The 16,322-nt window shown below is 41.8% G+C and overlaps 1 protein-coding gene across 1 annotated transcript in view; it reads right to left on the bottom strand.

Annotated features, from left to right (window-relative positions):
• Positions 1-16,322, bottom strand: part of ARFGAP3 (ARF GTPase activating protein 3) — a 63,042-nt gene that overhangs the window by 23,150 nt on the left and 23,570 nt on the right. The window contains exons 6-9 of the mRNA XM_007975994.3: positions 13,738-13,825; positions 8,839-8,898; positions 5,591-5,637; positions 4,224-4,363 (exon numbers count right to left, since the gene is read on the bottom strand). Coding sequence (XP_007974185.3) covers positions 4,224-4,363; positions 5,591-5,637; positions 8,839-8,898; positions 13,738-13,825 — 335 coding nt within the window. The remainder of the gene's footprint in view (positions 1-4,223; positions 4,364-5,590; positions 5,638-8,838; positions 8,899-13,737; positions 13,826-16,322) is intronic.

Here is a 16,322-nt window from a genome sequence, read left to right as displayed (position 1 = left end):
GTATCTCCATGCAATCAGGCTTCTGAGAGTGTTTAAAATGGCATAGTCACTCATCAGCTAATAGACACTTTAGCACTACTAGTCAGTCATATACCACGCTTCTATTTAAAATCAAGTATCTGCCACAAGCAGGATACCAAAGGGGTAAAAAGGTATACAAAACATTGTCCTTGCTCTCAGATTTCTAAAAATGCAATAATGACTTAATTTTTCATAAAAAAACTATGCCTATATAGCAAGAACAGCAGTTTGTATCATATTTTAGTGAGACAGCAACATTTCAGGGCCCTGAAAAATGATCTATCTACTTTACAAGGATTTCTAAGTTACCATCCACTTTACAAAAACATGTAAAATGTCACGAATTCCTGGCAAAAGAGGCATTGTACGAATTCCTAGTAATATAAATAAATTTCTGTGTAGTAACAGGGAAGGACAACAGAATTTCTTTCTGTTTTTTGAGATAGTCTCGCTCTGTCGCCCAGGCTGGAGTACAGTGGTGCAACTTCCACCCACCAGGTTCAAGTGATTCTCCTGCCTCAGCCTCCTGAGTAGCTGGGATTACAGGTGCCTGCCACCATGCCCGGCTAATTTTTGTATTTTTAGTAGAGACGAGGTTTCACCATGTTGGCCAGGCTGGTCTCAAACTCCTGACCTCAGGCAATCTGCTCGCCTCTGCCTCAAAGAGTCCTAGGATTACAGGCGTGAGCCACCGTGCCCGGCACAGAATTTCTTACTAGGAAAAAGTAATCTTGCTTTTGCTGTTTCTTTTCTTTAATGAGTCAAGCAAGATTTCTTTGGTTTTCATGTGGCAGTTTGTTTTCCTTACTCTTCCTACAGAACAGGTTATGGCTATTTTACTCCCTAACAAATAAATACTACTCTTTCTTTTGGAGGAAAACAATAGCTCTGTTTAAAATCATGAATACATGCCGGGCGCGGTGGCTCAAGCCTGTAATCCCAGCACTTTGGGAGGCCGAGACGGGTGGATCACGAGGTCAGGAGATCGAGACCATCCTGGCTAACACGGTGAAACCCCGTCTCTACTAAAAAATACAAAAAACTAGCCGGGCAACATGGCGGGCGCCTGTAGTCCCACCTACTCGGGAGGCTGAGCCAGGAGAATGGCATAAACCTGGGAGGTGGAGCTTGCAGTGAGCTGAGATCCAGCCACTGCACTCCAGCCTGGGTGACAGAGCAAGACTCCATCTCAAAAAAAAAAAAAAAAAAAAAAATCATGAATACATATAATTACAGCAACATATTCCTCTGGAGAAGATGCATGGGGATGAAAAGGTTCTACTAGAAAGATAAGAGATGGAAAAGTTTTCCTTCCTAGGTAATCTGACATGGGACTGGGTCACTCACTAAAAGCATGCACTTTGATAACCAAGCTTACGAGAACATCTCTCTGGAAGAACCAGCAGAGTTAAGTTAGAACACGCATTTCTCAGAACTTCAGGAGCGCTTACGGGTACTGGCTCAAGGGAAGACTACAGGACACAGATCAAACAAGCGAAGTAGCTCGAGGCAGCTCTGCCTCTTCCTTCCTTCCTTCCTACCAAGTGGGCACACAGAGAGCCTCTGAGGATGGGCTGGGAAACTGCTAGAAGGAGACCAGGACACTGCATGGGCCGTTTAGTTTCACACCCTGACAGTACAAGAAACAGCACTGCTCTGACAGTTTACTGAGCTGAAATAACTTTATTTACAGCCATTAAAAAAACTAACTTGCAAAATAACACTCATATATTAAGGATAAAACACCTGTACTTTCTACGGGTTTGAGTGGCAGTGGTGGTCATTAAGGCATAGTTATGTGGTTGTTCTGAACAAGGTCATGAAAGTTGACAAATTGGCTTCCCAAATCAAATTCATAAATCTTCCGATCTGCATCTTTGTTTTTGTGATGTATCAAACACTCCTAATGAAAGATACAAGTGAAGGCTGGTTGTTGCTTCCTATTTTCAGGAAGATTAGCATGTTAATATTAGAAGTAACAACCAGACTTCACTCCATCCAGCTTACCTGCAGCTTCTCCACCCAGTTTACCTGCAGGAAGGGAGTTGATCAGGGCCTGATTTTATACACGCTCTGGGAAAGCCTCAAGCATGAGTAATCCGGACAGAACCTACTCCCAAATACCAAGAGAAGCCATGGAAACACTTAAATCTAACCTTTCCCTTTGCCAGGATCAAAAACTTAGCTTAGTAAGAGAAATTAAAGTCTGCGACAAGTCAATGTAAATTTTTACACAAAGCATATCAAACCATATTCAACCTGAATACAGTTCAGTGCTGCCCCCTAAGTTCTGTGAGTTAAATGACAAGGAGAAATAACTATCAACTTCAAATTATTTGGGTTTACCTTATAAACTCCACCTTAGCAAACTGTCAGTATGAACAGTAAGATGGTATGAAAAGTAGTTGCATTTATTGAGCACCTACTGTGTGCCAGGTACTGTTTGATGCACTTCAATGAGCATTTAAGCTATTAAACTAATCCTTAAAACCACTTCATAAAATAGGTATTATTTTCTTCATCATACAGTCCATAGTAACTCAAGCTAAAACAGATAAAATACACATGAAAGTAAGAGAAAACACCATTAAAAAACACATGCATAAAAAATAGGGATCCAGGTTACTTTTCCTTTCTGTGTGGCATGCACCCCCGCCCTTCTTCTCTCCTGATCTTTTGTACACAGTCACAGTTTCTGGATGGCCATCTTTCTTTTCTGATTTCAACACAAATGAAAACCTCTCAAGAGCCTTACAAATGTTTACAGAAAACCAGTCTCTTCACTGGCTTCCTGGCTTCCAGTTTCCTCACCTCTTCCTGGCCTGGATATCACTACCAAACTCACTTTCTCGAGATGCCCCTTCATCACAGCACTGCTGAAGGAGCTGTTTCTGACTCTTGGGTAAGTGGACAACCACAGCCTGACTTTAAGGTGCTCCACATTATTGTTCCAACTCCTCCACTTCAGGCAACTCCTCCACTTCCCCGACACACATGATCATTCCACCTTCTTCATTCTTTGAAACTCTTCCTTCTCCCTCTCCAAGATCCAGGCTCAGAACCTCTGGAGACACCACCAGAGCCATAGTCTTCCATCATGTATTTAGAATTTAGTCACAGAGTCCAACAGGGCTTCAGATTATAAATACTTTTTTCATTATGGAGATACAATTCACATACTGTAAAACTCACCCTATTAAAGTACATGATTCGGTGGTTTTAGCACATTCACAAAGTTGTACCACCATCACCACTAACTCCAGAACATTTTCATCAGTCCAAAAAGCAGGCCTGGACCCTTTAGCAGCCACTCTCCATTCTCTCCTCCTCCCGGGCCCTGGTAACCAGTAAGTTGCTTTCTGTCTCTATGGATTTGCCTATTCCAGACATTGCATATAGACAGAATCATGTCATATGGTCTTTTATGACTGGCTTCTTTCTTAGCATAAACTTTTCAAGGTTTACCCATGTTGTGGCACATATCAGGACTATATTCCTTTTTGTGGCCAACAGTCCATTGTATGGACATACCACAATTTGTTTCTCATTTATCAGCTGGTAGACATTTAGGTTATTTCTACTTTTTGGCTATTAGGATTAATGCCACTATGAGCATTCATGCACAAGTTTTTGTGTGGTTACACAGGTGTAAGTTTAATTTCTCTTGAGTATATACTTAGGAGTAGATTTGCTGGGTCACATGGACACTTTACATTTAACTTTTTGAAGGACTGCCAAACTGTTTTTCACAATAGTGGCACCATTTCACACTGCCATCAGCAATGTACAAGGGTTCAAATTTCTCCACATCCTAGCCAACACTTGCTATTGTCTGTTTTTTTAATTATAGCTTCCCTAGAGGGTACACAGTAGTATCTTATTGTGGCTTTGATTTGCATTTCCCTAACTCTAATAATGTGAAGCATGTTTCATATGTAAACACCTCAATGCATCTCTGTCTTTCCCTTCTCACTGACACCACCCCAGTCCTGCCCTTACAGCATCAACAGAAAGTGTTGCTGCCCCCATCGTCTCTTTCCCTTCCAATCCAGACGCCAATGCAGTATCAGTTTTCTTAAAACTAAATTTTGCAGTACCCTCCCCTCCCCACCCCACAAAAATACATGGCATTTGGAAAGCAAATCTTGGAGTTAATAGTTTTATTCCCTGCAAACATATTAATATAATGAAATTAAACTTACATTGATTCTTCTTTAGGTGCCGCCTTGGCCAGGTCTTCCTGCTCCTTCATTTTATCCGCAGCTTGAGCTTGTTTTTCAATTTCATTAAAGCATGTATTTGCCAGTTTCTGAGCTCCCAAACTTCCTTTCTTGGCCCCAAGCTAGAAGATATATAAGACTACAGTCTACACGAGCTGTTTGAAAGCTTTTGGGACTACAGCTAACATTTCCTAAGGGTTAGGACCTGCCAGGCACTGTCACAAGCACTTTACATTTATTCTCTGGCTTAGTCCTCAGAACTCTGTGAAGCTGGTATTATCTCAGGAGTCCCTCAGCATGGGGGGATTGGTTTCAGGACCCTGTGGATAACAAAATCTGCGATGATCAAGTCCCTTATATAAAATGGCATAGTATCTGCATTTAACCTACACATACCCTCCAGCATACTTTCAATCATCTCTAGATTACTTATTATATCTAAATAATGTAAATGCTATGAAAATAGTTACTAATTCTGTGTTTTTATTTGTATTGTTTTTACTGTTGTATTCTTACTTTTCATTTTATTTTACTTTTTTTGATATAGGGTCTCACGCTGTTGACCAGGCTGGAGTACAGTGGCACAATCTCAGCTCACTGCAACCTCTGCCTCCTGGGGTAATGCGATCCTCCCACCATAGTATCCCAAGTAGCTGGGACTGTAGGCACAGGCCACCAAATCCGGCTACTTTTTGTAATTTTTGAAGAGACGGGATTTCGCCAAATTGCCCAGGCTGGTCTTGAACTCCGGGGCTTAAGTGATCCACTTGCCTCAGCCTCCCAAAGTGCTAGGATTACAGGCGTGAGTCACTACGCCTGGCCTATTGTGGTTTTCTTCCCCCCAAATATTTTTGATCTGCAGTTGGTTGAATCCCAGGATGCAGAACCCCTGGATACAGAGGGCTGAGGAAAGTAAAGCTCATGTAAGTTAAGCAATGTGGCCAAGATCACACAGCCAATAAATGGCAAGGCCAGGATTCAATCCCTGCACCTGCCTCCAGAGCTGGTGCTCCGCAACACATCGCTGTATCTGAAAGCTCACCAGACGACTACCCTCTAAGCCTTACAAGATGTCACTGCTTATTGATCTACGCAAGCAGGAGAGAAATTCCCAGGGGACCTTTGTTAATTTTTTCAGAATTTTGTCATAGACGGAAAAAATGTTAAATCATTCTAGAAAAAATTCAGTAAGTATAACATTAATCTCTTTGAACAAAACACAGTCTCCTTATATCAAAGCCACATTTATTACAAGATGGTTCAAAAGAATAAAACTAAAATGACAAAGTGGCTTTTTAGTTTTAAAGCTTAACTACCAGATTTTTATATATAAAGTACATAATACTCACGCCTTTTTTAGCTTGATTTGGTTTCTTTTTTATGATAGAGGAAACCTCTGCCAAAAAATAAAAATTAAAAAGTCAGACCAATAGAAATAATTTTTCTTTTTTAGTGTGTCTTTTAAAATTCTAACATACAGCACTTTATTATTTAAGAGATAACATTTTTCACATTAGTTTGTCATTCAGAAGACTCAAGTTGATGAGCATATTTTAGATTGACAGAGCTTTGTTGAAATGGAATCCTCAGTATTTCCATGCAGTCTCCAAATTCAGAGAAAATGCCTTTTTTTTTTTTTAACAGCACATTGAAGAGAAACAGAGCCTGCGCTTGCTCCACTCAGTACTTTCTTTAGGAGCATTTTAAAAAGTATATTACAACAACTTTTTTTTTTTTGAGACAGGGACTTGCTCTGTCGCCTAAGCTGAGTGCAATGGCATTACCTCCCAGATCAAGGGATCCTTCCACTTCAGCCTCCTGAGTAGTCAGGATCACAGGTGCGCACCACCACATCTGGCGTTTTTTTTTTAGGAGATGGGGGTCTCGCTATGTTGCCCAGACTGGTCTTGGACTCCTGGGCTCAAGTGATGCTCCTGCCTCAGCCTCTCAAAGTGTGAAAATAAGTATGAGCCACTATGCCACAACTCTTTTGTTAAGCTCTGCTCTTCAAAAACTTTAAAAAATCTAACAATCTTTTAGAGTTGTTCTCACTCCATTACCTAGGCTGGAGTATAGTAGTGTGATCAGAGCTCACTGCAGCATGGAACTCCTGTATTCAAGTGATCCTCTTGTCTCAGCCTCCCTAGTAGCTGGGACTACATGCATATGCCACCATGCTTGTTTTTTTTGTAGAGGTGGGGGGTATCTCACTATATTGCCTGGTCTGGTCTCAAACTCCTGGCCTCAAGTGATCCTCCCACCTTGGCTTTCTAAAGTGCTGGGATTATAGGTATGAACTATCATGCCCTTCCCAAAAGCTTTAAAAATCATTATAATTTTCCATTTATATTTTAGATTCAGGGAGTACATGTGCAGTTTTGTTACAAGGGTATATTGTGTGGTGCTGAGGTTTGGGCTTCTCTTGATCCCATCACCCAGACAGTGAGCACAGTATCCAACAGGAAGTGTTTCAGCTCTTGCTCCCCTCTCTCCCTCCCTCCCTCCCTTTGGAGTCCTCAGTGTCTACTCTTCCCATCTTTATGTTCGTATGAACCCAAGATTTAGCTCCTGCTCATAAGTGAAGACGTGATATTTGGTTTTCTGTTTCTGAATTAGTTTGTTTAGGACAATGGCCTCCAGCCATTTTGCTGGAAAGGACATGATTATTCTTTTTTATGGTTGCACAAAACTTATTTGAAAATATAAAGTTAGCAGCCTGGACAACAAAGGGAGACTCTATCTCTACAAACAAACAAACAAACAAAATTAGCCCAGTGTGATGGCATGCACCTGTGGTCCCAGTTACTTGGGAGGCTGAGGTGGGAGAATCCGTTGGGCCAGGCTGCAGTGAACTGTGATAGAACCCATTGCACTCCAGCATGGGCAATAAAGCGAGACTCTATCTCAAAAAAGTAATAACAATAATAAAAATAAAGTTAGCTAGGCATTATGTATACAACTAAAGCACCCAGCGACGTGTTTTTTCACCTTGGCTTATATATATATTTTATCACATTAGCCAAAATAAACATAAAGCATTCTCGGCCAGGCATGGTGGCTCACGCCTGTAATCCCAGCACTTTGGGAGGCCAAGGCGGGCGGATCACCCGAGGTCAGGTTGAGAACAGCTTGGATAATATGGTGAAACCTTGTCTCCACTAAAAATACAAAAAGTTTTCTGGGCGTGGTGGCGCACACCTGTAATCCCAGCTACTTGGGAGGCTGAGGAATGAGAATCGCTTGAACCCAGGAGGCGCCAGGAGGCAGAGGAGGCAGTGAGTCGAGATTGTGCCACTGTACTCCAGGCTGGGTGACAGAGTGAGACTCTGTCTCCAAAAAACAAAACAAAAAAAGAAGAAATATAAAGCATTCTCCTATTTTAATAACAGTACTTTCTAAATTGCACAAAAATACTTTTAGAGAAAGTTTCTTAAAAATCATTTTCTAAGTACATTTTACTTGTAGGTTATATATTGTTTTTAGAATTATGTTTAAGAAACCCAGCAAAATTAAAGTCTTAATTTTTTCATATTAAGAACGTGCTTTGATAGGAAAAGATAGCATAAAACCACAAACAGCAAAAGATTACAATCTTTAGCCGTGAGTGCAGAATAGCATCATTACATTTCAAGTGTGAAAAAGATGCTTGTGGGAGTTTTCCTTTTCATCACTTTCTTTTTAGATTTGTATTGTAGTAGTCACATCACCTGCTCCCAACTTCTGACGAGCCTAATACATGATGAAAATGTCAGAGACATTTCTAACAGTTTAGTTATTTTTCACCAAAGCAGCTGCTTTCCAACTAATGCAATGGAATATGTAACAATTACAAATTAAAATTCCTTGATAATGAAAAACTTAAGATTAAGTTCACCTATAATTAAATCAGAAAGAGAAGAAAATGCTGAGTTCTTGAGTAAAAAGGAATGGTGTAGATGTTCTGACCACTGCTTATTTCGGTAATGTCAGCCAGCCCAACGTAAACCTACCAACCAAAACCATCAGCAGCCATATTGGCTAAATATGCACATTGCTGCTTTTTTTTTTTTTGAGGCAAGGTATCACTCTGTCACCCAGGCTGGAGTACGGTGGTGTGATCATGGCTCACTGCAGTCTCAACCTCCCAGGCTCAAGTGATCCTCCTGCCTCAGTCTCCCAAGTAGCTGGGACTACAGGTGTATGTCACCACACTCAGCTAACTTTTTTTTTTTTTTTTAAGAGAGACAAGGTTTCGCCATGTTGCCCAAGCTGGTCTTGAACTCCTGGGCTCAAGCAATCTGACCACCTCGGCTTCATAAAGCGTTAGGATTACAGGCGTAAGCCACTGCCCCCAGCCACAATGCTGCACTTTATATTATCAAGCTGGTTAAAATGTAGCATCTTTGTTGGAAGCTTGAGAGATGAATAAAACAGATATATACATATATATGATATATATATATATGGCACCTTTTGCTTAATAAAATATTATTAACAGATTCAGTCATGATGCTATTACTCCATCAGGTGAGACGCCTAGGCCAAATGCAAGAGGATTTACTTTTTTCTGAATGAGTCATACACTTTAAATCAGAATGTAAGATTTTAAGCATATTACCTAAAGCAGCCTTTGATGGTACATTAAGACCTTCCACACTTGGTCCTTGCTCTTGTCCACCTGAAAATTCAAAACATTGATATTAGTGCAGAAAATATACTCAGCTAACTTGCTTTTGAATGTATAATAATTCAACTTGCTCAGTGCTACATATTTTATCCAATTTTGTCAATGATCACCTACCTTTTTAGCTGTATATTCTATTTTACGGTTATAAGAATTTTGACTTAAAAGTCCATTAAAGTAGAAATGTATTTTTCATCCAATGGATTTATCGAATAAAAATGTTAGTGGTCTCTTCAACTAATATAATTCAAAATTCTGCCTTATGATCTGGTGATTTAATGTGACCTGTCATAAGATACTTAGTACTTCTGTGGACTATACATACCCAATATATGATAATATGTGGAAATTTTTTTTTTTTTTCCTTCTTTTGGAGACGGAATTTCTTTCTTCTTACCCAAGCTGGAGTGCAGTGGCATGATCTTGGCTCACTGCAACCTCCACCTCCCAGGTTCAAGCGATTCTCCCGCCTCAGCCTCTCGAGTAGCTGGGATTACAGGCATGCACCACCATGCTCAGTTAATTTTGTATTTTTAGTAGAGACAGGGTTTCTCCATATTGGTCAGGCTGGTCTTGAACTCCTGACCTCAGGTGATCCACCCGCCTCGGCCTCCCGAAGTGCTGGGATTACAGGCGTGAGCCACCGCGCCCGGCCTAATATGTGGAAATTCCAATTACATCAATGATGGAAATCGAAATTTTCAGTTGCCAAGAAATCTGTCTTGTTTATTCTATTTTACCTAAAAAGTCATCCTGGTTAGCAACTCTGTGAACACAGCCTTCATTAAAAGCCAGGCACAGTGGCTCACACCTGTAATCCCAGAACTTTGGGAGGCCAAGTTGGGCTGACTGCTTGAGTTCAGGAGTTTGAGATCTCCCACCTTGGCCTCCTAAAGTGCTGGTATGATAGGTGTGAGCTACGGCGCCCAACCATACTTAATTTTATTTATTACTTTAAAAATAGATAAAGTGTAGGCTGGGCACGTGGTGGCTTATGTCTATAATCCCAGCACTTTGGGAGGTTGAGGCGGGCGGATTACTTGAGGTGAGGAGTTTGAGACCAGCCCGACCAACGTGGTGAAACCCCGTCTCCACTAAAAAATACAAAGATGAGGGCTGGGCATGGTGGCGTGACCCAGCACTTTGGGAGGCTGAGGGGGATGGATCACGAGGTCAAGAGTTCAAGACCAGCGTGGTCAACATGGTGAAACCCCGTCTCTACTAAAAATACAAAAATTAGCTGGGTGTGGTGGCAGGTACCTGTAATCCCAGCTACTAGGGGCAGGAGAATTGCTTGAACCCAGAAGACGAAGTATGCAGTGAGCTGAGATCATGCCACTGCACTCCAGCCTAGGTGACAGAGCAAGACTCCATCTCAAAAAACAAAAAAAACCCAAAAAATTAGCTGGGCATGGTGATGCAAGCCTGTAATGCCAGCTACTTGGGAGGCTGAGGCAGGAGAGTATCTTGAACTCGGGAGGCTGAGGTTGCAGTAAGCCAAGATCGCACCACTGCACTCCAGCCTGAGCAACAGAGCGAGACCCCCATCTCAAAAAAAAAAAAAAAATACATATATATATATATATATACATATATAGCCATTCAACAGAATATTATTTAACTATAAAAAGGAATGAAGGCGGGTGGATCACTTGAGGTCAAGAGTCTGAGACCAACCTGGCCAACATGGTGAAACCCTCTCTCTACTAAAAATACAAAAAAGTAGCCAGGCATGGTGGTGCATGCCTGTGATCCCAGCTACTTGGGAGGCTGAGGCAGGAGAATTGCTTGAACCTGGGAGGTGGAAGTTGTGGTGAGCCGAGATCACACCATTGCACTCCAGCCTGGGCAACATCTTGTTCTGTGTTAGTTACTGGGGTTTCTGTTAAAACAAAACTGAGACATCTGGACTTCAGAGATTACATGTATCTCCTGGGGCTAACTCTCAATCTCAAAGTCCCTGGCCCTTTTTTTTTTTTTTTCCAGAGCCCTGCTCTGTTGCCCAGGCTGGAGTGTAGTGGCACAAACTCGGCACACTGCAACCTCTGCCTCCCAGGTTCAAAGAATTCTCCTGCCTCAGCCTCCTGAGTAGCTGGGATTACAGGTATGCACCACCATGCCTGGCTAATTTTTGTATTTTTAGTAGAGATAGGGTTCTGCAATGTTGGCCAGGCTGGCCTTGAACCCCTGGCCTCAAGTGATCCACCCACCTCAGCCATCCAAAGTGTTGGGATTAACAGGCGATAGCCACTGCGCCTGGCCTCAAAGCCCTTTTATGCTAATAAATTATAATAATAAAAATAGTTAAATTATCATTTGTACTTTCACAAAAGATATGTAAGTCACTGTTCCTGTTTGTTAGGAGATTGCGGGAATTCTTTCTTCTCTCTGATAACGGTAAATCAATCGATGGCTCAGGTAGATTTCTCATCTTAAAAAAGAATCTCTCTCTGGAGGAGCTCACAGCTCAGCAGTGGGGACACACAGTGGGCATGCAAACTAACAGATGCAGTAATTTCCAGAACTGGTGTTTGCTATGCTATGAGGAAGAAAAAAATGCACAAACGCAGTTGTGACTGGGCGTGCTCGCCAACTGGTCTTAAAAGCTGAATCCCAATAAAGAGGGAGCCCATGCCAATCAAGACAGAGCCACACTCCAAGCAAAACAGAAAGCAAACGCAGGCAGAGAAACACCCAAGGGCCACTGTGGCTTCAGTGTAGTGTAAGGCTAAGAAATCAAAAAACTAAAGCACAGTTAGAGGTGTATAAATGTCTTCTTTGCAGGCATCTTCGGTCATATGCCTAAAAAAAGAATGTGAAAAAAAATGACAGGGTGCAAATCATCCACAAAATCACCACATCAGAGTTCTTTGCATAGTAAGGAAACAAGTCGCTTTTGTCTACATATGAATTGCAAATGTTTATCATTTGTCTTCACTTTAAAGTACTTTTTCAGAACAGAAATGTTACATTTTTATGTCATCAGATTTATTAACCTTTTCCTTTTATGAGATTTGAATATGCATAGAAGGGATTCCCCAATTCACGATAATAAAAAAAGCTTTACCCAGGTTTTCTTCTGGGATAATCGTATTTTCAAGTAAATCTTTGAAATACCTGAATTTAGCCTGGTGTGTAAAGAGTAAAGAAGGAATTCTACTTTGTTTTATTATCTGTTTCTAAAATGCCAGACACTAGTCCAAATTCCATTAATCAAATAACTCATTGTTACCTAGGATATGAAATGTTCTTATCCCGATTCACTGATACGCCTACTCCTATACCAGTAAAATGAAAAACCAGCAGTCTATTGTTTGATGGAAATCTCAAGACATTCCCACCCTTATACCTATAACAACACAAAGGAAGTGACTCCTTTTCTTTCTTTTTCTTATTTTTTTTTTAGAGTCAGGGTCTCTCTCTGTAACCCAGGCTGGAGAGTGCAGTGGTGCAATCAGAGCTCACTGCAGCCTCAAACTCACAGGCTTAAGAGATCTGCCCGCCTCAGTCTCCCTAGTAGCTGGGATCACAGGCATGCACAACCACGCCTGGCTATGCGACTCCCTTTTCTTTACAACATGACTCCACTCTGGGATAGAGCCAAGTGTCTCTCTCTCCTAGGACTACTTTCTTGATAAATATCACTTTCTCTCCTACCCTCCAGCAAAATCCTTGCCAGAAATTTTCTCAATACTATCACCCAACCCATGGTTGGTGACTGCTTCATCTTTCCTGTTATGCCATGATGCTTAGAGTTGGTCAAGGATCAGTTTATACAAGCCAGCACTTCTTATGGTATCAAAACCCATGAGCTCACTGCTTAGTTGTCCAAAGTTACATTTTTGTTGTTAATTTACACTAACATTCTGGCCTAACAAAGGACGCATTTTTAAAACAGAAAGAGCTGATTACTCATGTCACAAGTGATTTGTAATATGTAAGAAACTGATATATTTACAATAAGTGTAATCCTATAAGAAAGTCACCAAATGTGAATCATTATGTATCAACTATTTTTGTAAGTTTTAACATTGAAATTTTGTTTTTGATTATAAAAGTAACCCATACTTATTATAAAAGTTCAGATACTTCAACACTGTATCAAGCAAGAACTAAACATCCTCAGTAACTTCATTCCCTATTTAACAATTTGCTGTGTGCTTTCCAGGATGTTTTTGGTATGTTTTTCTTTTTTTACAAAAATGATTATTATATTCCATGTTCAGTAATGTTGTTCCCCCACTTTATAGTCTATTACGAATATTTCTTCCTGTTAAGACAGAAGGGTCGACCAGGAGTGGTGGCTCACGCCTGTAACCCCGATACTTTGGAAGGCCAAGGCGCGTGGATCACCTGAGGTCAGGAGTTCGAGACCAGCAGGAACAACATGGTGAAACCATGTTGCAAAAATTAACCAGGCGTGGGGTGCACGTCTGTAATCCCAGCTTCTAGGGAGGCTGAGGCAGGAGAATTGCTTGAACCCAGGAGGCAAAGGTTGCAGTGAGCCAAGATCGTGCCATTGCACTCCAGCTTGGGTGACAGAGCAAGACTTTGTCTCAAAAAAAAAAAAAGAGACAGAAGGATCTACATTTTAATTTTTTTAGGTTTCAGGTGTTTTTTTTTTGTTTTTTGTATTTTCCGGTAGAGATGGGGACTATGTTGCCCACGCTGGTCTCTGATTCCTGGGCTCAGGTGATCCTCCCGCCTCAGCCTCACGAAGTTCTGGAATTACAGGCATGAGCCACTGTGCCTGGCCCACCTTAATTTTTAATAGTTTCATAGCATGCCACTGAACCACAGAACAGTATTACATGACAGTTATAAGGACTCCACCTTCATTATTTTCCAAAGTGGTTTCCACAGGCCTTGATGTTAAAGAAGATGGTTCTGCTATTGCTGATGCCCATGCTGTGTCACTCACCTGAAACAAAGTGAGAAAAGTCATTAGCAGACAAAGCAAGAAAACAGCCATAAAAAACAAATCAAAGCACAGGAAAAACCTAACAATTTAAACAGCCACATTCTGAGTCCCTGTTAATGGAAAAGAAGGCATATCTATTTTTTTCTTGCTTTCTTTTTTTATAGAGACAGGGTCTTGCTCTATTTCCCAGGCTGGAGTGCAGAAGCACAATCATAGCTCACTGTATCCTTGACCTCCCAGGCTCAAGTGATGCTTCCACCTCAGCCTCCTGAGTAGCTGAGACTGCGGGCATGTGCCACCACACCCAGCTAAAGTTTAAATTTTTTGTAGAGAAGGGGTCTATGTTGCCCAGGCTCGTCTCAAACTCCTGGGCTCAAGTTATCCTCCCACCTTGGCTTCCCAAAGTGCTGAGACTACAGGCATGAGCCACCATGCCTGGCCTGTTCTCCTCTTTCTTGATAACCTTTTTGGGTAACTACTGACTGTGACAATGCTAATAAGTATGTGCAAATTATAATAGCAACAACAACAACAACAACAACAACAAAACAAGGTTTAACAACTTGTATGACTTTACATAGTTTTGAACTGAAAATTAAAGAATAAGCTGGGCACAGTGGCTCACATCTGTAATCCCAGCACTTTGGGAGGCTGAGGCATGCAGATCATCTGAGGTCAGGAGTTCGAGACCAGACTGGTCAATATGGTGAAACCGTGTCTCTACTAAAATTACAAAAAAATTAGCCGGGTGTGGTGGTGTGGGGAGGCTGAGGCAGGAGAATCACCTGAACCTGGCAGGCAGAGGTTGCAGTGAGCCGAGATTGTGCCAGTGCACTCCAGCCTAGGCGACAGGGCAAGACTCCATCTCAAAATAAAAAAATAAAAAAAAAAAGAAAGAAAGAAAATTAAAGAATAAATTGAGCAAGAGTTCACCAAATCATGCTCCTTACCCAAGGGGACTGGACGAAGCTAGGGTAGCTGGCAGAACATATGACATTCCAAGACAGAGGTAGGCACATGTTACCTTAAAGGGCTAAATAGTAGGCGGGGGCACGGTGGCTCATGCCTATAATCCCAGCACTTTAGGAGGCCGAAGCAGGTGGATCACCTGAGGTCAGGAGCTCGAGACAAGCCTGACCAACATGGCAAAATCCCGTCTCTACTAAAAACACAAAATTAGCCAGGTGTGGTGGCGCATGCCTATAATCCCAGCTACTCGGGAGGCTGAGGCAGGAGAATCTCTTGAACCCGGGAGGCAGAGGTTGCAGTGAGCTGAGATCACGCCACTGTACTCCAGCCTGGGCAACAAGAGCAAAAACTCCATCAAAAAAAAAAAAAAAGGAAGAAAAGAAAGAAAAGAAAGAGCCAAATAGTAAATATTGTGGCTTTTGAGGCTTTACTTTCCCTAGATCTAAGTGATCTGAGGAGACGCCACAGAAGTACTATGGATTGCTGTCACTGTTGCTATCAGGTCACAAAGATGAAGAGTGTGATATTTAGAGCACTTATTGAAGGCTTACTTTGTGCCAGGTACTAAGTACTTTTACCAGTACTGTTAACTCATGCAACAGCTTTGAGATATGTAAACAGCAAAACTGGGGCACTGAGAATGAAGCCCCTATTAAAAATGTCTTCATTTTTTGTCAGTTTCAGAGCTCTGAACTGAACTGTGACACAGTATTAGTAATAAATTCTCAGTTCTCCCTGGCAGCTAGATAAGACATGCAACTAAATTCCAGCTCATAAGACATTAAGCAGAAGGGATGGGAGCTACCTCTAGACTTTTTCTGTAAAACAATAGGGCATTTGTGGCAGGGTAAGGTGGCTCACACCTATAATCCCAGAACTTTGGGTAGCCAAGGTGGGTGGATCACCTGAGGTCAGGAGTTCGAGACCAGCCTGGCCAATATGGTGAAACCTCGTCTCTACTACAAATACAAAAATTAGCCGGGCGTGGTGGCACACACCTGTAGTCCCAGCTACTCGGGAGGCTGAGGCAAGAGAATTGCTTGAACCCAGGAGGCAGAGATTGCAGTGAGCCAAGATTACGCCATTGCACTCCAGCCTAGGCGACAAGAGCAAAACTCCATCTCAAAAAAAAGTTACCTGGGTGTGTCGGTGCACACCTGTAATTCCAGCTACTCGGGAGGCTGAGGCTGGAGAATTGCCTACCCAGGGGGCAGAGACTATAATGAACTGAGATCGTGCCACTCCACTCCAGCTCGGGCAACAGAGCCAGATTCGGTCCCCCCAAAAATAAAGAAAGAAATAAAAGAATAGGGCATTAGCTCTCAAGGATGCTTGTTCTCTTCTCTTAAGCTGGGAGAGTCTTAAACTGAAGCAGCTGCTTTAGACCCTGAGATGGAAGCCACACGTTGAGAACAGCAAAGTCCATCAGTCAACGGCAGATAGCCTAACCTTAGAATTGTTGATAATGTCATTTCTCTCTTCAGTAGTTATGTTTCAGGACTTCTTGTTACAACAGCATAGCCTACAT

This window comes from Chlorocebus sabaeus, chromosome 19, assembly GCF_047675955.1.
Source record: "Chlorocebus sabaeus isolate Y175 chromosome 19, mChlSab1.0.hap1, whole genome shotgun sequence".
NCBI lineage: Eukaryota > Metazoa > Chordata > Mammalia > Primates > Cercopithecidae > Chlorocebus > Chlorocebus sabaeus.
Note: the sequence above shows the minus strand (reverse complement) of the source record. Positions and strands in the feature narration are given on the sequence as shown.